This window comes from Schistocerca cancellata, chromosome 3 (assembly GCF_023864275.1).
Source record: "Schistocerca cancellata isolate TAMUIC-IGC-003103 chromosome 3, iqSchCanc2.1, whole genome shotgun sequence".
In the NCBI taxonomy this organism is placed as follows: Eukaryota; Metazoa; Arthropoda; class Insecta; order Orthoptera; family Acrididae; genus Schistocerca; species Schistocerca cancellata.
Window position 1 is genome coordinate 777,803,407 of NC_064628.1, and position 25,984 is coordinate 777,829,390.

At 40.4% G+C, this 25,984-nt stretch overlaps 1 protein-coding gene across 3 annotated transcripts in view; it reads right to left on the reverse strand.

Annotated features, from left to right (window-relative positions):
• LOC126175822 (condensin complex subunit 2) overlaps nt 1-25,984 on the reverse strand; it is a 203,144-nt gene that overhangs the window by 20,332 nt on the left and 156,828 nt on the right. For all 3 annotated transcript variants that reach the window (XM_049922817.1, XM_049922815.1, XM_049922816.1), the window contains exon 10: nt 7,376-7,498. In XM_049922817.1, coding sequence (XP_049778774.1) covers nt 7,376-7,498 — 123 coding nt within the window. The remainder of the gene's footprint in view (nt 1-7,375; nt 7,499-25,984) is intronic.

Below are 25,984 nucleotides of genomic sequence, written 5' to 3' on the forward strand. Positions count from 1 at the left end.
ATACTAAGTCTTGCGCAAACAATCACACATGCAGCTTCAATTTCTAACTCAGTGGGTTTGAGTTTCTCATCTACTGTGACAAAGACACCACCTCCACACCCCATTTGTGATATACATTTAAATTTTCCCCAAAAATCTCACTGCTATCTATTTCAGGTTTCAACCTGCTTTCTGTACCTTTTTCATGAGTGCTTCAAACTCCTGGCAGTTCGTTGCGAATGCTTCGGCAGTTTACCATTAGGAATTTATTACTCTCACCTGAGGGAGGCATTTCTTTCTATCTTACATCAGTACTTCTGGGTTTCCTGTAGCTATTGTTACCTGGATTGGCTGAAGAGTCCCCTATCTAAAAAAAAAACCCTTGTCTGCACCCCACACACAGTCAGCTATCTGAGTAGCAGCCTCTGATGTGTAGTGAACACCTGACCTATTTATGGGAATCCTACAGTTCTTAATCCTATGGCACAAGTCCGGGAAGTCGCAGCCTCACTTGTCACAGAACCTTTGAAGTCTCTAGTTCAGTGCTTCCACTTGACTCGGAACCAAAAGGCCACAATCAGACAGTGCTGCAAACTCCACTCTTCTCAGTTTTCTCTGCCAGTCACTGGGATGACCCAAGAGTGACCTAGGAGCACAGGTGACAGACATCATATACTGCTTTTTTGTTCAGTCCACAAATACAGGACAGGAAACTGGTCTCCACCACAGGCCATGAGGATAACTGTGACACAAGACAGTTTAAAGCAACATATTGAACAATCACATGTTCAACATATTTTAAGAAGTCGGGTATCAGACAAATAAGTAGGTGTGTGGATCTCTGACAGATGATGAAACCTTATGGTTTACGTGCATGGTAATCATTCAAAAAGCAGATGTACTTTTAAGATATTTCACCCCTTAATATTATTTCATTTAATTCTGATTTGTGAATTAGACACTAAAGATTATTTGTTTGCATATCATCGTACTGTATGTTGTGACTATCTTATTTTCTATAAAGGGCTTACATAGTTTTTTCTCCCTTAATCTACAATATTATTGAATACATTGAATTTTTCTACTGCAGTCTTGAGTTATTCTGGTAATCCTCGGGTCAATACTTTTCCAGCCCTCCCTCTATGCAATTAATTCCAGTTTATTGGATGGTCTCTCACTGATCAGTTACTACACTTTAACAAGAATCCTAGATATTCTGTATGACCAACAACAAACAAAAGTTCAAAATTAATACTGCCAATGCTAGATAGTAGTAAGGATGTGTTCAGAACTATCCTGAGAAAAAGAGTAAATGAGGAAGTCTCCAGAATCTGCTAGTAATGTACAGAAAAATTACTTGGTTCAGTTTTCAAAGATTTATTATTCTAAGTGTTTTTAGCATGTTACCATTTTTTTTATAGAAATCCTTCTGAATAAGCACTACTATTGTATTAAAGTGCATTTGGCATGAAGATGGTCTGAATTATAGACTGAAACCAGCAGCCAACCAAAATAAACACCTGTTCCGATCAAGACTGTTTTACTGAATTTTACATTGAGGTGACAAGTCATCGGATATTTCCTAAAATTATGTTGGACCTCATTTTACCTGGTGTAGAGCAGCAACTTGACATGGCATCAATCCAACAAGTTGATAGAAGCCTCCTGCAGAAATAGTGGGCCATGCAACCTCTATAGGCACCCGTAATTGTGAAAGTGTTGCTAGTGCAGGATGCTGTGCATGAACTGACCTCTCAATTTTGTTCCAAAAATATTTGATGGGATCCATGATGGGCAATCTGGATGGCAAAACCATTTGCTCGAACTGTCCAGAATCTTCTTCAAACCAGTTGCCAACTGTTGTGGCCTGGTGACATGGTATCATTACCCGGGAACATGAAGTGCATGAATGGACGCAAAAGTCTCCAAGTAGACAAACATAACTATTTCCAGTCAATGGTTTGTTCTGGTGGACCAGAGTACCCAGTCAATTCCATATAAACAAAGCCCACACCATTATGGAGCTGCCACCAGCTTGCATAGTGTCTAGTTGACAACTTGGTTCTATGGCTTTGTGGGGATTGTGTCACACACTAACCCTACCAACAGCTCTTACCAACTGAAATTGGGACTCATCTGACCAGGCACAGGTTTTCCAGTCATCTAGGGTCCAACAGATACAGTCACAAGACCAGGAGAGGCACTGCAGGCAATGTGCTGTTAGTAAAGGCACTTGTGTCGGTCGTCTGCTGCTATAGCCAATTAACGCCACATTTTATGTCACTGTTATAATGGATATGTTCGTCCTACATCCCAAATTGATTTCTATGGTTATTTCACATAGTGGTGCTTGTATTTTAGCACAGACAACTCTATGCTGACGCTGCTGCTGTCAGTCGTTGACCTTATAATGTTGAATTCCCCAATGATTTTCAAAATGAAATGTCCCACGCATCTAGCTTTAACTATCATTCCATGTTCAAAGTCTGTCAATTCCCGTTGTGTGGACATAATCACATAAAAATGACAGCTCTGACAATGCACTGCCCCATTATACCTTGTGTAAGCAATACTAACACCATCCGTATATGTGAACATCACTATCCCATGATTATTGTCACCTCACCTCAGTGTTATATACTCTGATCGCTGTTCATTCTTCATTGAAAGAGTGCTTTCTAAAATATTAAACTTATTACATGCTGCATTCCTAGTGTTAAGCAGCAAGAGCACAGAGAAATTGTACAGCTATTTCCCACCTTAAGTGCACTGACTGAAAACCATCATGAATAGTATCATTTCTACAATAATTTATAAACAACCATGGACAAGAGCACACCATGAGAGATCACTGCCATTTTCATGTCTATAGTACCTTGATCTGGATAATATAAATAGTTTGTTAAGCTGAAACTAGTCATGTAACTAAGAATAATAAATATAACATCCTAATTGGAAAAAAATGTCATATTCATTTGGCACATTGAGTTAAACAGTACGAATAAGTGGACATCTCTGACTAATCAGTAGCAGAAGCATAATAGATGGCTGCAAAAATAGTTAATGAAAATGTTTTAATACACTAAAATGCAAATGAACCTTGTGTTAAGTTCTGCGCCATTTTTCGTAGCCAGTTGTAGATGAACTATCAATTTTTCTATCTCAGGCGATACACAGTTAGAAAGAGACTCATAAAATGGTCTGCATTAATGCTAAAGAAGAATAAAAGACAGTTTTATGAAAATTATTATGTTGATATGTAAATCAAAGAATATTAAAAGTGAAGTTTTAAGTTATTTGTCAACAACAAAATTTTAATATGATGAAAAGCGAAGGGAAGTAGTAAAGTGAAAGGAAATTAATGCAATGTATGTTGCAATGGAGTGCAAAAAAGAGAGAGATTGCAGCAGAACAGTAAGGATTTAAAGCATGTGAAGACTGTAAGAGGAGAAATTTATAAAGTAGGCAGTGTTGATGGAAAATTAAATTTTTTACCATGTTTTCATTAGGTCGCTTTCTCATCTGTCTATCTGTTCGGTACAAATTTTGCAATTGATTTTAAAGTAACTTCCTAATGAGCTAGAGACTTGAAATTTTAAATGTCAGAAATGGATGAAAACTTAACATTAATTCGCTTTCTTGTTTGGTGTGTGGCGGAGGTACATTGTGTACCACTGCCATTTGGTCTTTTCCCTGTTCCAGTGGCAAATTAGTTGTGGGCAGAACTATTGCTGGTAAGCCTCCATGTGAGCTTGAATCTCTATCTTTACCTTCACAGTTTTTTTGTGTGATATACGCAGCAGGAAGCAATGTACTGGTTGAGTCAGGTGAAGAGAACTGAAATAAGCCTGAAATTTATTACATATCTCTGTTGCAATCTCATCAAAATGCTTTAAATCAATTGCAAAATTACACACACACACACACACACACACACACACACACACACACACACACACACACTAAAAAGCAGGAAGTAATTATTTAAATAAAAATGTATGTTTAATATACCATGTTTTTATATCAGACTAGAAAGTATAATATAATTTCTTCCAGCCCCATACAGATAGTCCTCAAAATGTCCAATCATGAGCTTCTAATAGCTTCAAAGTACTTGTAAGATTTAAAATGAAAAATGTGGGGTACACGTAATACATAATTCATACATGAATTGTTCACCTCCATACAATTACGCTACCTGTCATCCAATGCTTCAGCAGTTCACCTACTTGCTATCATCTGTCCCATGTACTCCACCCTTTCACATTTTAACTCTTACAAGTATTTTCATAATAATTAAAAATTCACAATCACAGATTTTCAGGACAACCTGCATGTGGTTAGGTGTCTTTAAGGAGATATGGGAAATTTGCACTTTTTAGTGCAATTTAAAAAATGTGACACATTAAATATATTTCTACAGCACTTTCAATCTTATTTTTCCCTGAAACAAATAAGGGCAAAATCAAACAGAAGCAAGGATAAGGAGTGGACAGCTCTTGGGACAAGTATCTTGTGCTAGGAAGAGAGAGCTCAACATAACCCTGAGAACAAGCAGAACAAGGGAAAAACTCTTTAGAATGACGTAAAAAAAAAACTTAGTAATCAAAATGAAACTGAACGCCCCGCTTCCCCCAACCTGAATGTAGCTCAGGTAGAAATAGTGACACCATAGTCTAACATAACAGTCACAACACTTCGCCTTGATTTTGTTGCCTACTGCACCAGCAGCGCGCCAAGTGGCCAGTAAGTTAAACTGTTGAGTACAGCCTTCATGTTACTAAACTGTATTGTCAGGATATTTGCTTGCAAACTACATGTACATTGATGATTAATGTTTTGTTTTAGGAGCAGAAAACTGATAGTGAACAGCAGACGAGAACATCTTATGAAAAAAGACCCTGTTTTTCTTTACAATAATGCTTAGTTTTGTCCGCTACACATCAAACAAAACCAGTTCATAAATGCAGACAATAATAAACTCATGTGGAATGCAGTTAACCACATTGCTTGGCATTCCAGATAAGCCATCTCAACTGACACTGAAGAGGAAACTGCCACAAAGGTTCTACAATCCGTCTACAGCTGTAACACACTCCCATGGCACAGAAACATCCATTCAACTCTCCATATATCAGTGCCAGATTCATCTGAATCATCAACACAGACATGCTTTGCCGATAAAGCGGTAAAATTAAGTGCAGTCATTAGTGTCTAGAAAAAGCATGTGGAGTATCAGAACATGCAGATCACTAGACTTCATGCAAAACTGTTACATGACAAGGAGAGTGCCTAGCTTTTTAAGTATAGATAGCAACAGAAACTGTATCAGAAGGATCAAGTGAAGAGGAATAAACAAATATTGAAGACTATAGGATCCCGATATTTTAAAAAAGAGCCCCTGACTTCTTGTTAAGCCAGATCAGCATGCCATCTGCAATATGGAAAGACAAAAATAATCTGTTTGCTCTAAATTTATTATATTACAGCACTTAGGCATACAGGTTTTGTCAAAATGTTTCATGTTTCTATCATTGCATACATTACAGAGGTATGTGGAAGGCATACAAATAACATGTGGGATAAGTGACAATATGTTCCACCTTTTAAAGCAAAAGGTACAGCAATTCTCCAAAACTGATTAACTAGTGCATGTGTCATTGGATGAAAAGTCTCTAATGGCAAATTTAACATATGACAGCACTTGTGACAGTGTTATTGGATTTGAGAACTTGGTGTTTACACTCACTGTATATTTGTCCCACTTAGAATAATATAAAGATGAAGGTCGTACTTGCGGCAGCAGGTGACGATGACTGAAACACAGCAGGCCTATGGAACGACAAATGGGGCATCAATCCCTTTTGCATGTAGAGGTACACGTCTGTGAATCTATGTGTTTATATTCCATTGATATCAACGTGGCAAGCTGCAGTTCTATCCAACGTCAAAAGTGCTTCTTCACGAATGTGTTGTAACATGCCACTGGTTTCATGATTTTAATTGCTACTTGCACTTATTTTAGAATCATTTTTAGAAACATCTATGTCTGCTGATATTACACAAAGTCTTGGAGGCACAAAAAATTCAAATATTTTGTAAAAATGTACGAAAGGGATGCAAAACAAATTTTATGTTTACAACACTTCTGAAGTTCCCCTTTCTTGCCACTTTGAGCGCTACTGTTGCTCCAGCTGTCAAACTGTAACAACTTTTACAGCAGTGAGTGTCGCGACTTATGTTAGACTGTGGTGACACTTTCAAATCACTGGTCATCAAACTCAATGATTACTTTCTCACAGGACTACAAGCACTGCACCCAGTAATAAACAAGTAAATACAGATGCATTAGATTTACTTGTGCAGTCACTGCATGCACTGTCAACAGACAATATTTACAAAGTACAACCCCTAAGGCGATTACAGAATCCATCAGGTTGCTAAACAGTAGTAATCCTGTTGGCTATGATGTGGACTGCTATGGAGATTCGTATGGAGTTTACACTTCTTTCTACCTATATAAATAATCTCCCAATGTCTTTAAAGGGAAGTTCAAAAACTGTAATGTTTGCTCATGACACAATGATTTTACTGAAGGGTCCAAACTCAACATCAGCAGACACAGCTCAGAATACAGATGTGTAGATCTACAAGTGGTTCAGAGCTTACACTTTAAGCCTTAATTTCACAAAGACTAATATTATGCAATTTCAAACGAAAAATAATGACTTTTTAGCACCAGAAGTAGATATTAATTGTCATACATCACACAGTAAAGTGATAGTTTATTATTAATATAATACATACACAGATTATGTTTCTATGATGTCTTTGTCTTATGTTAATGTATACTTTGAGTTGTTCCACATTACTGGAAGTTATCCTTCTTGATGGGATCAGCGGAACAGACGAATGAATGAATGAATGAATGAATGAGTCTAACTCTGACACCACACAGAGAGAAAGAGAGAGTGAGTTAAGGCAATACAAGTTGGAAGGGAGACATAACATTAATGCTTAATTTTACCTTACACCTTAGGAAATACGCAGACCATCATCATATTAAAAGCAAGTCACAAAAGCTACAACCACATTCAGTACACACACAAAAGCAGTTAATTAATTTTCCCTTGGTAATTAATGCTCGTCTCTCACTGCCAAGAAGCAACTCTGCAATCTTCTCAAGGTCATTCTCTCTTTTCAGACACACACACACACACACACACACACACACACACACACACATCTATTTGTGTAAACCATATTCAAACCAAAATATTTCCCATGGGGAGATACACTCTTCTGTGCATTTTTCTTGTGGAACACATGCCTAAATTTGACTTCAATTTATAATTAAATAAAAAAAACCTATACTACTACTCCAATATGATATTACCTTTGGTGGTGGTGACAGCAAGTTCCACTTCTCATTGCCTTCATTATCATTGTTGTATACCTCTTGTAAACAGGTAACATAGTCTTCATTTGAGGTACATGGTGGTTCTTCATTATTGTCAACCTGTGAATTTCAAATACTACATCAACGTGCAATAATATAAATGAGGAAAGACGTAGATAAACTAACAGAAGTGCAACGGAAGGGGAGGGGAGGGGTGGGAAAGGTATCTTTAACTCGACTCTAATCTTAGCACCTTTCGTCTGTTAGATTATACTCCTCCGATGTTGAACCAGTATAACGACAATGTTTGTTGGAATATGATATAGAAGATATGAATCTTGGGGAATTCATATCTGCTATCTCACTTCATATCTTCTCTTTCATATAGCAAATAACATTGCCATTATATTGTTCAACATGAATTCGAGAATTATCCCTGTCTTAGAAAAGAGCATTACATAAGCCATTATCTAAAGAAGCAAGATATATTAAGTGATTCTTCAGTTTCTCCCGGCGTATTTGTTGCTCGAACAGTCCACAGGTATACTGCTGGTTCACAGTGTCTAAATGGCACAATATTTCGGCGATCAGACATGTCGCCATCGTCAGGTGTGCCGACGAACAGTTCGTCAATGCACCTGACAATGGCGACATGTCTGATCGCCAAAATATTGTGCCCGTTGGACACTATGAACCGGCAGTATACCCGTGGACTATTCGAGCAAGATATATTAATGTTAGCTTGAAAAGTCGAACATCAGGAACTCCAGATTGGAATATCAACGATATAATGAAAGATTGCCACTCACTATAATGATGACACATTGGATTGCAGACAGGCAGAACAAGAAGATTGTTAGGATTTAGCTTTCAGCCAAAGTCTTCTTCAGAAAATAAAACACACACACACACACACACACACACACACACACACACACACACACACTCATTTAGACATGCAAGCATACCTCAAGCACACGTGACCAGCACATCTCCGGCAGTTAGGAACAGTATTTTTTTGTGCTTGTCTGCAACTCAACATGTCATCTTTATGGTGAGTAGCAACAATCTATCCTCTTCCATATATTTCTGGCTTGAAAAATCATCTACTAGAGTTACAGTTCAATATCTGTCATAGTCTCTTACCTTCACATCAAAGACACTGTCGGCAAACAATTCAGAAATCCTGTGTGCCCACACACCTACTTATATTTTAACCTAGACAAATAACAGTGAAGTATCCTTTTAAACAATAACGTAATATGCAAAAACCTCCTTCTAAACAACATCAGACATACATCATTTTCTGTGATATGTCAGGCGTCTGGAACCTAACTGAGGATTACACCAGAGTTGAATAAAATAATAGGAATGCAAACCAAATATTCTGGTGCATGGATACCTCTGGTTTCAAAGATTGCCCAAATCCTCCTTTGGTAATTTCAGGAGTACTGAAGAAGTATTGTAGGACTATTACTATTTACAATATATGTAAATGATCTAGTGGATAAAATTGGCAGCTCCATATGGCTATCCAGACAATGCAGTTGTTTGCACGAAGATAGCAGTGCCATAATGCTGCTATCAAATTACACGTAGACGAGCAGTAGGTAGGATGATGGTATGGGCACATGATGGCAAGGTCTTCAGCACACACACGAATATACCTTGAGATGAGTGTCGGGAAAATACAGTAAACAGGAGTATAAAACAGAGTGTAAATGAAAAGTAATAAAATATGGAAAGCCATGTGTACCTACATGGTAGCACGAAAATAAGTATCATGCTAATATTAAAATATCAACTAAACATGAAAAAAGTGTTAGCAGGAGTTAAAACGATGTAGCAGATGGATGTGGCTGGCAGACTGCTGGATTAAAAAAATAAATAAAAAATAAAAAAAGAGGATGGGCCAGGCATTCTGCAACATACTAAAGCCTCCAGTCTAAAAGCTTAGGCCAGAATCCAGACACATTACAGAACTTTAAAACTTGAGTCACACTTGTCTCACCATCAGCTAAAATAGAGGGCAGATCCCCATCGATATTATCTTCTGCCCTTGCATTACGGTATAAAAAGCACTCTGTAAAAACTGGCATACAGATATTTGTACACCACAAGCACCACAAAAAGGGGATCCTCACGTCGTAGTAAGAAGCCATGTGTAAGAAGGCAGTGTCCAATGTGAAGACGTGTGCGGGTCACTTTACCCCATCTGAGCAACCAACAGGAGGAACGCTACAGTCGGGTAGTTGACTTTACCAACTGTAGCTTATTGTCCATTACTGCCAGCCATTCTGCATCCCACAACTGCATGAACTTCCTATGCGCAGAAACAACAGCCTGCAGGAGAACTGCACTTGTCCTGCCACCCCGCCGAATGACACCTGCTTTCACTGTCATTGGAGCAAGTATAATTGGTCATATATCAACTGGGCAAATTTCTCAGCTGGGTACAGGTTCAGTAGAGATTGTAAGGCACTAAGGGAATCACGGCAGATGAGAAATTGTTTGCCCTGAATATGATGCATCTGCTCCAGTGCCTTAAGGATCATGTGGAGCTCCACTGAGAAAACAGTATACTCATCAAAACGGCAAATCCTGGTGACATGGTTGGGGAACACTAATAAGCAGCCAAGGGAATTCCCTTGTTTGGAACCATCAGTGTAAACTACTGTGAAACTGTGATACATATCTAAAATGTTAAAAAACAGAGATTGAAATGTAAAATCTGGTGTACTATCTTCTTTAAAATTGATCAAATCTAAAATAAGTCTGGGCCTCTCAAGGAGCCAAGGTGGAAATCTGCTCCAACCTCGATGTACAACATTAACACTGGCCACACCCATCTCTAAAAGGCAATCCTTTGTGCGCATCCCATAGGGCCTTGTTGCTCATTGCCGATTACAAAAAAAACTTTCCATTCGAGGCTGAGCAACGGTATGGTATGCAGGTGTATATGGCATGGAGTGTGTTTTATATGCATGGTGCACCATTAGTAGCCGTTGCCTGATGTGAAGTGGTGGTTCACCAGCCTCCACACAGAGGCTTGGTATGGGGTTCATTTTTAACACCTCAGTGGCCAACCAAATCCCTTCATGGTGCACCACGTCCACGATCTATAAATAATAAGAGGGCCTTGCAGACCCACACACCGCGCTCCCATAGTCTAGCCGAGAGTGCACAAAGGCTCTATAAAATCAGAGCAGACAAGTCCTGTCTGCCCCCTATGTACTGTGGCTAACATATTTTAAAATACTTAGAGCCTTAAGGGACCATTTTTCAGGTCCTTAATATGGGCAATCATGTGAGTTTACAGTCAAATTTGAGGCCAAGAAACCTCACCATGTTTTTAAAATTAAGGAAAGTGTCCCTTATCCTCAACTCCGGAAAGTTTGAAATGGAAAAAGAATACACACAGACCTCTCCATTGAAAACTTACAACCACTCTTCCATGAACATTCATCCAAACGTCGAAGAGTTAGCTGGAACTGACTCAGTGTTGCTGCAAGGCTTGAAGAAGAGCAAAACACAGATATGTCATCCACAAACAAAGAACACTGGACAGGACTTTTCACTACTGATGTAATGTTAGTAATAGCTATGGCAAAAACAGTCACACTTAAAACATTACTTTGACAGACACCGTTCTCCTGCTCATAGGAATCAAGCCGAATGTCACCAACTCTGTATCAAAAATACCACGGCGAGAGAAAGGACTGAATAAAAATGAGAAGACATCCACGAAACTCCAATTTGTGAAGCTGCTCAAAGATAAAATGTCTCCAAGTAGTATCACATGCCTTCTCAATGTCAAAAAATATACCCAGAAGATGATACCAGTGCAGGAAATCCTGCTGGATATCTGCCTCCAGGAGGGGCAGGTTATCAAAGATAGAGCGATACCTCCCGAACCCAAACTGAAAGCGACTAAGGAGTTGCCTGGTTTCTAAGATCCAGACAAAGCAGCGGAGGGCCTTCTGCTACAAGATATTTCCCACGCAGCTAGTGACGGCAACACTGTGATAACTACTTGGGCACGTGGGTCTTTCCTAGGCTTTAAAAGAGGAATTAAAATTTCCTCACACCACGATTCAGAAAAGTGACATGACACTGAAATTGCAGTGGGAAGTGTGTGGAGAATCTCTCTATTTCGCCTTGTGAGGTGCCGCAGCTTACTGTAATGGACTGTCATGACCAGGAGATGTGATATGAGCCATAGACAATGCAGAATCCAGCTCCCACATGGAAAATGGGCAGTGGTAATCTCCATCAATGGTGGAGCAGAACTCCAAAGTGGCTCTCTCAGCAACTGCTCTGTGGTGTTGGAAATCTGGATCCTGACTGGCAGTTGCAATAACTGTGGAAAAATAGGCTGCTATACTCTGGGCAGTGTCTTGCAGTCAGGTTTGGAGAGTGCCATTCCCCATTACAGAAGCCATGGGACACCTCCCTTCTCTTCCAGAAATTCTCCTGATGGTCTCCCATAAAGTGTAACTCTTTGTGGAACGATTTATGGTGTCCAGGAACTGTTGCCGCGACCTCTTCTGGCTCTTGCGAATAGTCCTGTGACATTTTTCCCATGCCATCTGAAAGGCTACAAGATTCTCTGCAATTGGCCAGCTCGAACCTACACAGAGCCACATGCCCAATCGTCACTGCAGAGCAGCTCCACCAAGGAAGAGGCTGCCTCTTCGGTTGTCTCATTGACTGTGGAATGGATGCTTCAGCAGCGCGGTGGATCATTTTGGTAATATAATCCACCTATACCTCTACATTGACATGATGTTCAAACTGGGCTAGCTGATTGTAAAGTCTCCAGTCTGCTCTACTGAGCACCCATCAAGGTGGTTTCCTTTCGGGCTCCTCTCCATCTGGTAGGTGAATCCACATTGGGAAGTGATCATTTCCATGCATTTCATCGATCACTTCCCATTTATCACATTGATCAATGTGAGCAAGGGCTTGAGAACAAAACAAAATATTGATGGCAGAGAACAACCCAGTTGCAGTACAGAAGTTCCTGTATTTAGCAAATAGGCACATGATGATATGAGAAGCCTCTCAATTACTCTATCCCAGGGGCAAGTAGTTGCAGAGCCGCAAAGCACATTGCGTGCACTAAAATCACCACAGAAGATGAGGGGGTGCGGGAGCTGTGTAAGGAGGTTGTTGAGAGCCTCTTTGTCCAGTGCATCAAATGGGGACAGGTAAAGGGAACATATTGTCAATGAATGACATACAAGCACTGATATGGCAACTTCTTGTAAATTTGTCATAAGGAAGAGAGGTGAGGAGTGGTAGTCAGTACTGACTAAAATACCTACGCCTCCTCTAGCTCTCTCTCCACTCAGGTCATCCTTGTTGTGGAGTACATAGCCTCATAGCTCAGGGGTATATGCTGAAGGAAACTAATCTCTCGGAGACACAAATAAAGTGGGCTATCATGAGATAGTAGCCAAAGTTCCTCCACATGTGTTGTGAACCCTGCAAGTTCCACTGGAGTATAGGAGCCATCTATCACAGAGGTAGCACCGTCATCCTGTCTCTCTGCTGGGGTAGGGAGACTGCAGCAGGTGGAGGGTCAATTGCGGGGTGAAAAGATCGCCACCACACACATCTCATACTTATCAGCTCTGGGGAAGAGTCAGATGAAGCATTATGTAGAATCATGTCGACATGGTCTGCCAGTTTATTACTAGATTTTACCTGTTGTTGCTGCTTCACATTGGCTTTTCTCTGTTTTGCGGGCTTTGCTGGAGCAAATGTGGAAGGCTGCATGGACTTGTAGAACTTATTAACCTCATCATAGGGGATATGCTTTGTTGTTTTTATTTTCTGTACTTTGTGTTCCTGTGGGAAGATTCTGTAGCCCTTACTCTAAACAGGGTGGTTTCCAGAGCTGTTTATACATTGGGTAGGAGACGAACAACCAACTCCTTCATCAGCGATCTTACCGCAGCTGCCACACATCGCTTTTCCTTTACACGCTAGCATGGTATGCCCAAAATTTTGGCATTTGAAACAGCACATCAGGTTTGGGACATATGGCCATATGTTTAGGCAAAGAAAGCTCAGCTTGATGTGTTCTGTGAGTCTGTTGTTACTGAAGGTAAGAAAGGAGGAGTTGGATTTCACCAGTTCTCCAACCACCATTTCATAATGTTCTGAACGCCAACAACTCCCTCTGGACTTGCTCCTCAATTCTTATATTTTTCTCTTGTTCTACATGATCAGGCCCAGTGGACCGCACGCTGCTACAAGTTTCCTCCTCCACTGAATTCTGTCCATTGCTGCTATCTGCCATCGGTCCACATTTATTGATGCTTGGTTTAAATCTTCATGGAGGCCATCCTTCCAAAGTTTTTTGGGTCTCCCTGGAAGTCCCTTTCCTGTAAGTGTAAAATCCAGGAGCTTCTGAGGCCATCTGTGATCTTCCATCGAGGCCACATGGCTGGCCCACTGCATTCGTTTGCCTTTGACAGGTCATGCTATGTTGAGCTGCTGGTATAGTTCCTCAAGCTCCTGGTTGCGTCTGATCCTCCATTCCTCTGTGTCTGCATCCAAAAGCGAACCGAAGATCTTCCGAAGCACTTTTCTCTCAAAATCGAAGAGCTTATGGAAGTCCTGTTTCCAGATACTCCATGTCTCACAGTCATATAGAACAAAAGGTTGGATAAATTCTCCTATAGGAATATTAATTAGATCCCTACACGACATAACACCTTTGCTGAAGTTCAGGGTGCAGTGGAGCTCTGTGTCAATGGCATATTTCCCCAGGCACTTAGCTCTCTTTAGATTAACAGCTTGTTGGGAACTCGATGTTTCAACCAACAGCGTTCCATTTCAAAACTGCTTTACAGATTTGAGAGACCCAGTAATGCCTTCCAAGCTCTTCTGTTACTAAACACACATTCTGATTGCCAGCCTGTGTACTGTTACTCTTTACTACATTGTTCTGATTTACTCCCACACCTGGAGGACTGGCTACCTGGGCCCTCTTGTTAGACTGGGTGTGTTAGCTTCTAGCAACCCACCCTTCTGCTGGGAGCAGGAAGGGAAAATTTCGAAGGATCCATCTCAGTCCCATAAACAGCTAGGGAAATACAAGCCCACCAAGACAGAGACCCACATGCCTAGGTACGCCTTATACAACTGAGGTGTGGCAGTTTTCCCAGAGGTTGCCCGCTAGTGACTGCTCCCCCTAAATAGCCATGCATCTCATAAGGACACAGCACACCTTGAGATTGAGGATTTTTTTTTTACAGAGGTTTATTCCATCCTCCAAGTCCAGGCAGTCACGCCGAGATCCCCTTTTCCTGTGACACACAACATTCAACCACTGTGCTGCACTGTGGTTGCTGAAGCATGCTCAGAGTTTACGGTGGCAGAGGACTGGCGGCGGTTACCAGTTCCCAGCTCAGGGCCCCGGGCTCGCCAAGTTTGTACCCGGCAAATGAATGCTGAGCCCTTGAGGGGGTGGACAAGCAGAGGATCAATGACTGGTAGTAGGACTGGCAGAAGACCCTGAACACAAATAAATGGAACATATTGTGCATAAATAGGTAAAGAAATTTGGTTTATTTATGCTACTAATGAAAAATCACTGGAAACAGTAAACACCTTAAAATACCTATGATTCACCATACAGTGTGACCAAAAGTGCAAGGACCACATAAAATAAATTGTTGAAAAAGCAGCCAACAGGCTGATATTCACTGGAACAATCTAAAGGAAAAGTACTTCATCCATGAAACAGGTGGCTTACAAAAAAATTGCTCAACTAATTCTTGAGAATTTTTCACAAGAAGGCAGAACAACACAATGGCGGTGTCAACCGACCTCAGTGGCAGTCACTACAAGAGAGGCATTATGCATCATGGAGAAGTTTGCTGTTGAAATCACAAGAGAGTATGTTCATGGAAGAGTTGAGCAGTATACACTGAGGGGGAAAAAATTGCAACACCAAAAAAATAATTAATGTAGACATTTGTCTAGGTAACACATTTAAGTGATTAACATTGCAAGATCACAGGTTAATGTACGCACAAGATAAGACATTGCAAATGTGAAGTGCTAGTACATTAATAACCAGTGTAACTAGCAGGACATGGAACACAAGCCCGCAAACATGTATGCTTTGTGCTGGAAATGTCAATACAGGAACAGTTAATACTGTTTGTGGACAACGCTGGAGTTGTCCGATGATGTCCCATATGTGCTTGACTGAGGAAAGACGTAGTGATCAATCAGGCTAAGGCAAGATGTCAGTACTCTGCAGAGCATGTTGGGTTACAACAGCAGTATGCGGGCGAGAGTTATTCTCTTGGGAAACACCCCCCTTGAATGCTGTTCATGAATGGCAGCACACAGGCCAAATCACTAGATTGACATCCAAATTTCCAGTCAGGGTGCACAGAATGACAATGAGAGTGCTCCTGCTGTCAGACAAAATTGTACCATAGATGATAATTCCAGGTGTAATTGCAAACATCTAGCACATATACAGGTTGATTGCAGGCCCTCAACTGGCTTTCATGTAACCAACATATGGACATCACTGGCACCAAGGCAGAACCAGCTTTCATCAGAAAACACAACAGACCTCCACCCTGCCATCCAATCAGCTCTCACTTGACACCACTGGAGTCGTAAATGGCAGTAGTTTGGGACCAGAGGAACGCATGCTACAGGGTGTCTGGCTAGGAGCTGTTCTTGAAGTAAATGATTTGAGACAGTTTGTTGCGTTACTGTGGTGCCAACTGCTGCTGAAACTGCTGTTGCACATGCAGTACAATGCGAGAGAGCCATATGCTGAATACGATGGTCTTCCCTTTTGGTAGTGCCATGTGGCCATCTAGAGCCCGGTGTTCTTGCAACCGTACATTCTCATGACCACTGCTGCCAGCAGTCATGTACAGTGGCTACATTCCTGCCAACTCTTTCCACAATATCACAGAAGGAGCATCCAGCTTCTCATGACTCTATTACAGGACCTCATTCAAACTCAGTGATGGATTGATAATGGTGTCTTTGTCATCTTAAAGGCATTCTTGACTAACACCAACTCACTATGTCAAATCTCAAAGGTAACTAACGCTCATGATCATTACAGCATGTATTTAAAGCAAACCTGATTTGCACCCCCACATGGTGCTATTAATGCCACTCTTTTAAGACTGGCCTGAAATTTGAATCACCATTCAGATACAAAAAGATGCCTTCCAACTTCTGTTTACATCGCACGACTCCTCCTTGGCATTATGATTTTTTCTGCTGTTAGTAGATTATGTTTTTCCTCACAACAAGAAAATCAGAGAAACTGGAGCTAATATGAGTGTTTAATGACAATTACTCTTCCTATAACTATTCATGACTAGAACAGGAAAAAAGGGGTGGGGGGGATTAGTGGTATAAGAAGTACCCTCTGTCACACAATGTAAGATGGCTTGAGGAGTACAAATGTAGGCAGAGTAGGTTTAAATCATAAATGAAGTTCTCTCTCTCTCTCTCTCTCTCTCTCTCTCTCTCTCTCTCTCTCTCTCTCTCTCTCTCCCCCCCCCCCCTCCCCGAACAGCAAAGATTCAACGGATTTTTCATTTTTCACCATTATCTCAGTCCACACCAATTTGTTCTTTCCTAGTACAAAGTGAATCACACCCCATTTCTAAGAATTATACAATTCATGCCTTCAGTGATGAGAAAAAAGGGAAGAGCAAAAAAGAAGTGTAGGAAGAGGGAAATGGACTGGAGAAAAGGGAGGGGAGGAAAAAGATGAAGGGCGAGACAGGGGAGAGGGAGAAGGGGGAGGGGGAGGGAGGGGGGAGAGGGAGAGGGGGAGGGAGGGGAGAGGGAGAGGGGAGGGAGGGGGAGAGGGGGGAGATGGAGAGGGGGGAGATGGAGAGGGGGGAGGGAGGGGGAGAGGGAGGGGGAGAGGGAGGGGGAGGGAGGGGGAGAGGGAGGGAGGGAGAGAGAGAGAGAGAGAGAGAGAGAATGCTCGCATGTGGAGAGGGTCGGGAGAGGGAGGAAAATGGTGGGGAAAAGCAGCATACAATCCAAACAGAGGAGGAGTGGTGAGGACAGAAGAGAGAAAGGGAAGGCTAAGGTGAGGCACTGGGAACAGATTAGTAGACATATTGGCCAGGGGAATTTCAAGAGTGCAGGATATGCTGGAGAGATAATTCCCATCTACATAGTTCAGAGAGCCTTGTGCTGTATTTTACCCCTCTCCTTCTTCCTACATGTCTCTTTGCTCCACCTCCTGTATTCTTTTTGTCTTGTGCAGGCACTAAGTCATCTGTCTGAAGACCTGTCTCTTTCTGGCAAACCCCTCCTTGCATTCTTCCCCACCTCCATCAGCTCCCCCAACTGCTTTCAATAATCGAGTACCAATAAACAGTCTTGCCATTGCAACAGGAATGTCCATTTGTGTGTCTGTGTAGTTGTTTATGTGTCTGTGTAGTTGTTTGTGTGTGTGTGTGTGTGTGTGTGTGTGTAATTCTGATGAAGGCCTTTCTGGCCAAAAGCTTACTTGTTTGATCATCTTTTTGTTGTGCCTATCTGCGGCTCAACATCTCCACTATATGGTGCCACAATGTCTTTAATATTTTAAGGATGCACCACCCTTCTCTTTAATTTTGCAAAACTGATAACTATCATCAGGAATGACACACCATTAATGGATATTTTTTCAAGGAAACTTCTGCACGGCCATAAATATCTTGCTCTCTGTTACAAAAACAAAAAAATAGGTAAATAAAAACAAACTACTCTCAGAAACTCAGATCCTGTAGGTATCCTAACATTTAATGGCATGACATTTCAAGGCAAGAAGCAACACCATGATGGCATTGTTGTTTGTGTCCAGTGTAGTGCTGTGAAGCATGTGTGCATTGTGTAGACATGTTACATGTTGAATCATTGTAATTAAGAAGATCAAAGATAAAATGCAGTAGATTATAAATCTTTTATACTTATTTGTCCTGTCAATGAATTGCCTAGGCCTCAGGAGCACTTTTTGTGTGACTACTTGGAGGATTACAGGAAGCTTTATGGTCATAACAGTGCCACTTTCATTTCAGGTTTTGAGAACACCATAAATAAGATGCTCATCTTAAGAATTAACTCGATAAATATGCTGTTAAAATAACGATTACAAGGGTAAGTGTCTTAGACAATCTAGGTCCTGAGATAACTTCATACACATAAGGAGCCTCTGATTTCCTGACACTTCATTCCAAAACCTCTTTGATTACTGTGTGAGTAGTACAAAGGTAAATAAGCAATGAGAAGGTAATCAAAAGTATTTCTGAGGAATGCTTGACAGGATAAATCTTTCACCTGATTTTCTGAAACAGTGGAAAGACAGGTAGAAACAAACCTTGGGGAAGTTTATGTTTGATTCTGGAGAAATATATGGACTCATTAGACAATAAAGACATTAAAACTTATCCTAGAAGATTGACAGAAAAAGACAAATGTACTTTTATAGCATTTGTAGTTTAAAGAAAGCTTTTGACAATGTTAACTAGAACACACACCTTGACATTCTGAAGGCAGCAGTGATAAAATGGAGGGAGCAAAAGGTTTTCTACAACTTTTACAGAAACAAGATTGCAGTTATGAGACTTTGTGTTGACACTGGGCTTCTGAGTTACTACAAGGTGGCGATTGCTTTCAGCAATTGTCCTGCAATCATGCATTCATTCAATAACTTGTCTTTTCTGCCTGTTTATGCACATGTTGAATTTATTTATGCTGAGGATCAACCCTGCTCCAAATGCTGATTGTCCACATATCTTCCTGCATTTTACTTCAATTTTCTAGTCAGTTCTCTACATATAACAGCATCATCCACAACTTATCATTAATCGCTAAGTTATGCTACAGTTTCCAGTGTACTGTCAGTCATGTCTTAAATTGTTTTCAGTGAAAAATAATGGTTTGCTGTGCATTCATGAGTTGTACTATGCTTTTAAACACACCAGTTCAATTTCAGTTCCTAATGCTCATGTGTGCTCATTCATTTAAAGCATTACATTTTTAAATAAAAATAAATTTACATGTTTATTAAAAATACACCAATAATATTATTATTAATAATAATAATAATAATAATAATAATAATAATAATAGTAATCCTCCAGTCCTAAAAAACTGGACTTCAGCCCAAAACTTAAGATAATCAAGTACCATGATGCATGGCAGGAAACAAACTTTTAGTCAAGGTGGTAAATAATCCACTGCTGTCAAGAACAGTATAACCCAACTATCAGAGCCCGAGTCCTCTGGCCAACTTCACCCAGACACCACAACCTGTTTCAGAACATTAAAATGTCTGTTAAGAGTAGAAAAACTGCATAAACTAGAGCAAACCCTAAACGAACAAAAACTACAAGTACTGGCACTCCAAGAAACAAAACTGACTGATGAAAATGCAATGGATTTTGGGAACTACAAATTTTTCAAAAGTAAAATGGACAAATTAATACTGAGAAACAAACTGCTTTTAGGGGTCACTTTTGCAGTCGAGATAGACATACTCAGTTTCATAACAAATGTGAAACCTAGAAACAACAGACTAATGACAGACATCCTACATACTAATCAATGCACACAAATCAGTCAATGTTGAAAATAAAACCAACTGCAAAAAAGGGAGAGAAATCATGGGAAACAATAAAAGAAATAGTATCTAAAATGCCACAAAACCATGTCAAAACTCTACTATGTGAATTTAATGTACAGTCAGGCAAAGAAAGAAAGTACAGGAAAATAACTGGAAAATTCCTAGTACTAAAATGGGCCAACCAGAATGGACAAAGATTACTTGAATTCTGAAGGATTTTTGACCTTAAAATCACCTACACTGACCAGCCAGAACATTATGGCCACCAACCTACTATCGATAAAGCCCGTCAAGGCACAGCAGCATCACCTGGTGAGGAATGACGCACATGGTGCATGTACTCGTAATGTCAGTGTGCATGCTGTCTGTCTGTACAATGGAGAAGGCACACATTCTACCTAAGTTTGTGATGGCCCAGAGGCATTTCAGAAACTTCACAACTTGTGGAGTGTTCGAGGAGTGCAGTGGTGAGTGTCTCTGACATGTGGAGAACTTAAGGAGAAACCATGTCCAGAAATTGTGGGGTTGGGCGGCCACCCCTCATTACAGATGTCGGATGTCGCATGCTGGGCTGGGCAGACTGGTAAAGCAGGACAAGCAGCGAACTGTGGCAGAACTAACATCTGATGTTAATGCTGGGCAGAGTACAGTGTATCTGAACACACAGTGCACTGAACACTCCCAACAATGGGTCTCCACAGCTGATGACTCATGCATGTGTCATTGTTTACACACAATATCGGCAACTACAACTGAAATGGGCATGTGATACCACCACTGGACAATGAGGCAGTAGCAGAGCACTGCATTGTCTTATGAATCCCGATATCAGATATCTTCTTCATCATGCCAATGGGAGAGAGCAAATTTCTTGTCTTCCAGGATAACAGCTCCTTGACACCTGTACTGCAGTAAGGAGACAAGCTGGTGACAGCTCCATTATGCTCTGGGGAACATTCATGTGGGCATCCATGGGTCCAGTGGCGTTCATGCATTGCACCATGACAATCAAGAAGTATCGTACACTGGTTGCAGACCATGTACAACCCTTCATGACGATTGTGTTTCCCGATGGCAGTGGCATTTTTCACCAATATAATGTGCCATGTCACAAGACCAGAAGTGTGATAGAGGATCATTTCTATTACCCTTCTTGTAGACAGGTGTGACTTGTGACTTTTTCCATGTCAACACACTTTAAAAGAAATGATCAAAGGAGATGATGATGTGGGGATCACCATACTCACTCATTGTCGAATTCCAAATTGAACATGTAGCTATCTCCTGTTCAAACCATCATGAAATTATGAATGTTCAAGTGAGAAAGAGTGTAAACATAGGCTCAAATTAAAACATGACAAGAATACACTGAAGTGACAAAAGTTATGGGGTAACTCCCAATTTAATGTTGGCCCTCCTTTTGCCCAGTGTAGTGCAGCAACTCGACAGGGCATGGATTCAACATGTTGCTGGAAGTCCCCTGCAGAAATATTGTGCTATGCTGCCTCTACAGACAGACATAATTGTGAAAGTGTTGCCAATGCAGGATTTTGTACAGGAACTGATCTCTCAATTAGGTCCCATAAATATTCAATGGGATTCATGTTGGGCAATCTGGGTAGTCAAATCATTCACTCCAATTATTCCGAATATTCTTCAAACTGGTGACATGGCACATTGTCATCTGCAAAAATTACATCACTATTTGGGAACATGATGTCGCTGAATGGATGAAAATGGTCCCCCAAGTACCCAAACATTCAGAGGACTCAATCCATTCCAAGTAAACACAGACCACCCCATTATGGTGCCACCCTGCTTTCACAGTGCCTTATTGACAACTTGGGTCCATGGCTTTGTGGGGTTTGCGCCATACTCTAACCCTACCATCAGCTCTTACCAAATGAAATGGGGACTCATCTGACCAGGCCACAGTTTTCCAGTCATCTATGGTCGAATCAATATGGTCACAAGTCCAGGAGAGGCACTGCAGGCAATTTCTTACTGTTAGCAAAGGCATTCGCTTCGGAAGTTTGCTGCCATAGCTCATTAATGCCAAATTTCACCATCATGTCCTAAATGATATGTTTGTCATATGTCCTATCTCAATTTTTGCAGTTATTTCATGCAGTTCTGCTTTTCTGCTGACAACTCTGTCGTCCACCGCCGGTTGCTGAGTGGTCAGCACGACAGAATGTCAATCCTAAGGGCCAGGGTTCGATTCCCTGCTGGTCAGAGATTTTCTCTGCGCATGGGGCTGGGTGTTGTGTTGTCCCAATCATCATCATTTTATCCCCATTGACACGCAAGTTGCCGAAGTGGCATCAAATTGAAAGACTTCCACCCAGCAAACGGTCTACCTGACGGGAGGCCCTAGTCACATGACACGACTGACAACTCTACTCAAACGCCGCTGTTCTTGGTCATTAAGTAAAGGCCGTTGGTCACAGCGTAGTCTGTGGTGAGAGGCACTGCCTAAAATTTGGTATTCTCGGCACACTCTTGTCACTGTAGATATCAGAATATTGAATTCCCTAATGATTTCTGAAATGGAATGTCTGATGTGATTAGCTACAACTACCATTCCACATTCAAATTGTGTTAATTCCCATTGTGTGGCCATAATCATGTTGGAAATCTTTTCACACGAATCATTTGGGTACAAATGACAGCTCCACCAACACACTCCCCTTTTGTAACTGGAGTATGAGATACTACCACCACCTGTATATGTGCATATCTCTATCTCATGACTTTTGTCATCTCAGTGTAAAACTATGTTTAAAACCTCAGAGGTTCACAACAAGAAAGACACAAATGCCAAAATTTGGCACTGACAGAATACAATCAACTCTCACAGAAAAACTAGATAAAAAGCAGTCAAACAATTGGCAGCAACTCAAAACCAAACTGACTGAAACAGCACAAAAAAAAGCACCTTTGGTGGACGAAGGAATGTGAGTATGCATTTCAGTCCAGACAGGATGTATACAGTAACTGGAACAACTATATGGCAAAAGATAACAACAAAACTTTTCTGACAGTCAAGAAGCCAAATTAATCAGAAAGGACAAAAGAATTTTGAAACGAATCAACTACCTGAAACCAAGAAAAATTTCGAAAGAAACAAATCATGAAATTTTTGTAGGAACTTTGAAACTAACAAGCAAATGGTCCAATTTGATACGATGAAACATGCTCAAAGTTTTTTATACATGCAGAGATACTCTGTCAAAATTTTAGCTTCTAATACAAACTGCAAGTAGTTTTTTATGTTGAAAATTGAAAAATTCATTGCTCCCAAGATGGCTAGAGAATTGTACACCCCTACCAGAGCTGTAGCGGGCTGTGCTTGGGCAACATAGCAGGCGCACGTCCCTGGTTCGGTAAACAGATAACATGACTTCGTGCAATCATAATTTGCACAGAGAAATTCTGTTTTTGTTGATAGTTTTCCTGAAACTTTTTGCAGTTACTGCTCACTCAAATTTCCAAGTAATTTACAATCCAAAATGATTACCAGTTGCTCTTGCTGTAGCATAAGTGTTAACAGTGAGAGTTAAAACTGAATTATTATTCATTGTGTTTAACATTTAATGTTAAGGAGTTGACAAACCTGCTTCATAAAATCTGATTGTGAATTGCATAAATGGACAAAAGACTTAAATGAAGTAATATACAGGTACCAACATGAAACTTGGAATACTGTGAACAAGAGCTATTCTGAAGATTTATTCTACAGGGTAGCCACAGAGTCCTGTTACTCCCCATTGATGACCAACATAAAACTCCTAAACTTAAATAAATAATTAGAACAACTGTCCTTTACAGGAGCTTTCTTGAGATATGAACAACATATAGCTCCTTGTGAGAGGCACTGCCCTAGTACCAATGGAGATCTACGAGATTAGGCCCTCCAAATAACAATGAAGGTGAACATTGCTGATTTCAAGTTGTCTTGAACCTCTCTGAGCAGACTCAAGAAATCAAAAAGTACAGAGAGTCGCAAAACAATAATGTTCATTTCAAGTGAAAGTGTAGAGGAGATGCCATTAATTCGTAGCTAATGTGAGGAAAAAGCTTGCTGTTATCCCCACATCTGCTGTGTCTAACACTGATCAGTCAGGATTCATGAAAGAACTGTGAGCAAACCACATTTTATAAATACGTGATGAAAAAAGACAGTACGTTGTGCAACCAATTAATTCTCTGGCACATTCATATACAACAGAGACAGTGATAAGTATGAGTGGATTATTTTTTCTGCGGCTTTACATGTGGCTTCAAGGACCTCAACACACATTAGAGCTCTTCAGTGGCTAGAATCTTATAACTGAACTAAAAAAAAACCAGGAAAGAATAGTTTCTAACATTTCATTCAAAATGATTCAGTGCTTTTGTTGGACTCTTGGTTTGCACATAAAGATTCCTCTGTCTTTAAGGAGGATGAAGAAAAGACTGTTGATATAATTCAGATTCCACCCAGAACAACCAGTCCAACTCTTGCTAAAGATTTTTTGCAACAGTGGACAATATTTTTAAGGAAATTGCCTGATTACATAATTTCCGATAACTTTGTGCCATTTGAAGTTTATCAGGTGAATGGCATTCTTAGATTGATTGGATTGGATTGTTTGGGGGGAAGAGACCAAACAGTGAGGTCATCAGTCTCATCGGATTAGGGAAGGAAGAGGAAGGAAATCGGCCATGCCCTTTCAAAGGAACCATCCCGGCATTTGCCTGGAGCGATTTAGGGAAATCACGGAAAACCCAAATCAGGATGGCCGGACGCGGGATTGAACTGTTGTCCTCCTGAATGCGAGTCCAGGGCATTCTTAAATTGCAGTAATTTGTGTATGTAGTTTGATCCGGCATGTTTCACAATTTGCTTTAAGGTTGACCAAAATACAGCACAATAAGCAGAGCAATGACCAGGGCCATTTCTTATTCCTCCAACATTCTGCCTATATAAAACTAGCAATTACTGTGAAGTGCCTGAAAGTGTTAATTTTCCTTTCACCAGATGTGCCTGGTGTAAGGAAAAATGTTTACATCATTTAAATGACACTTCACTTTATTGTGATGACTATGGGGAATAAACAAATAACTCATTGTTACTAAAATAGACATTATTCCAAAATTATCATAACAATTGTCCTACAAGGACTGTTATAAAATGACATATGTGTAAGAAATATTTCATTTCGATAAATTAAAGTCACGATTGATGGAAGTCGTCTATAATGTAACATCAGCCACAGTCTTAATTTATTTTCCTCCGCATGTCACCTTTGTAAGAATCACAAAAGCAACAGTTTAGCTGTTGATATGAAGTGCCTCTTATTCAAACCATTAATGCTACATGACATTTTTTTGTACAGTTTAGGTGCTTCAAATTTGTGTATGTGACTCTGCATATTTCCACTATGTGGTGCTATGCTCTTGTCACAGCCAGTCACACACTAGACAGGAAGGGCTGTGCAAACCACAGGAGTACACTATTCTTTGCGGAATGAAAATGAGTAACTTCAACTATTTAAAAAAAATACTTACAGCATATCTTAGCAGCAAAAATTTTGATAGTGCATTTCTTTCATTGTATTCTTCCTGAAAAAAAAGAATTCAGGGTTGCTTTTAACATATTGGCTTGGACTGTTGCCTTGTAAGATTGTAGGATATCAACCACAAAGTCTGTGTTTCAAGAAAGAAAAAAAAATGGAGAGTTAATTCTAAACAATTAACAAAACTGCAGTGACCGCTTGAAAGAAACTACAGAAAAATTTGGTCTCCAAATATCTTTTGAGAAGTGAGTATCCAATCTGCAACAAAGAAGCACCAAAATTCTTGGAGATGAAATATGGCAAAATGAAATGAGTTCCACAGTATATCGGCAAAACCATTCAGGAAAATGGAATGGAAACAAAATCAAATGGAATTAGACGCCACATATGAAAATGGCACACGCCAAAACTAATACA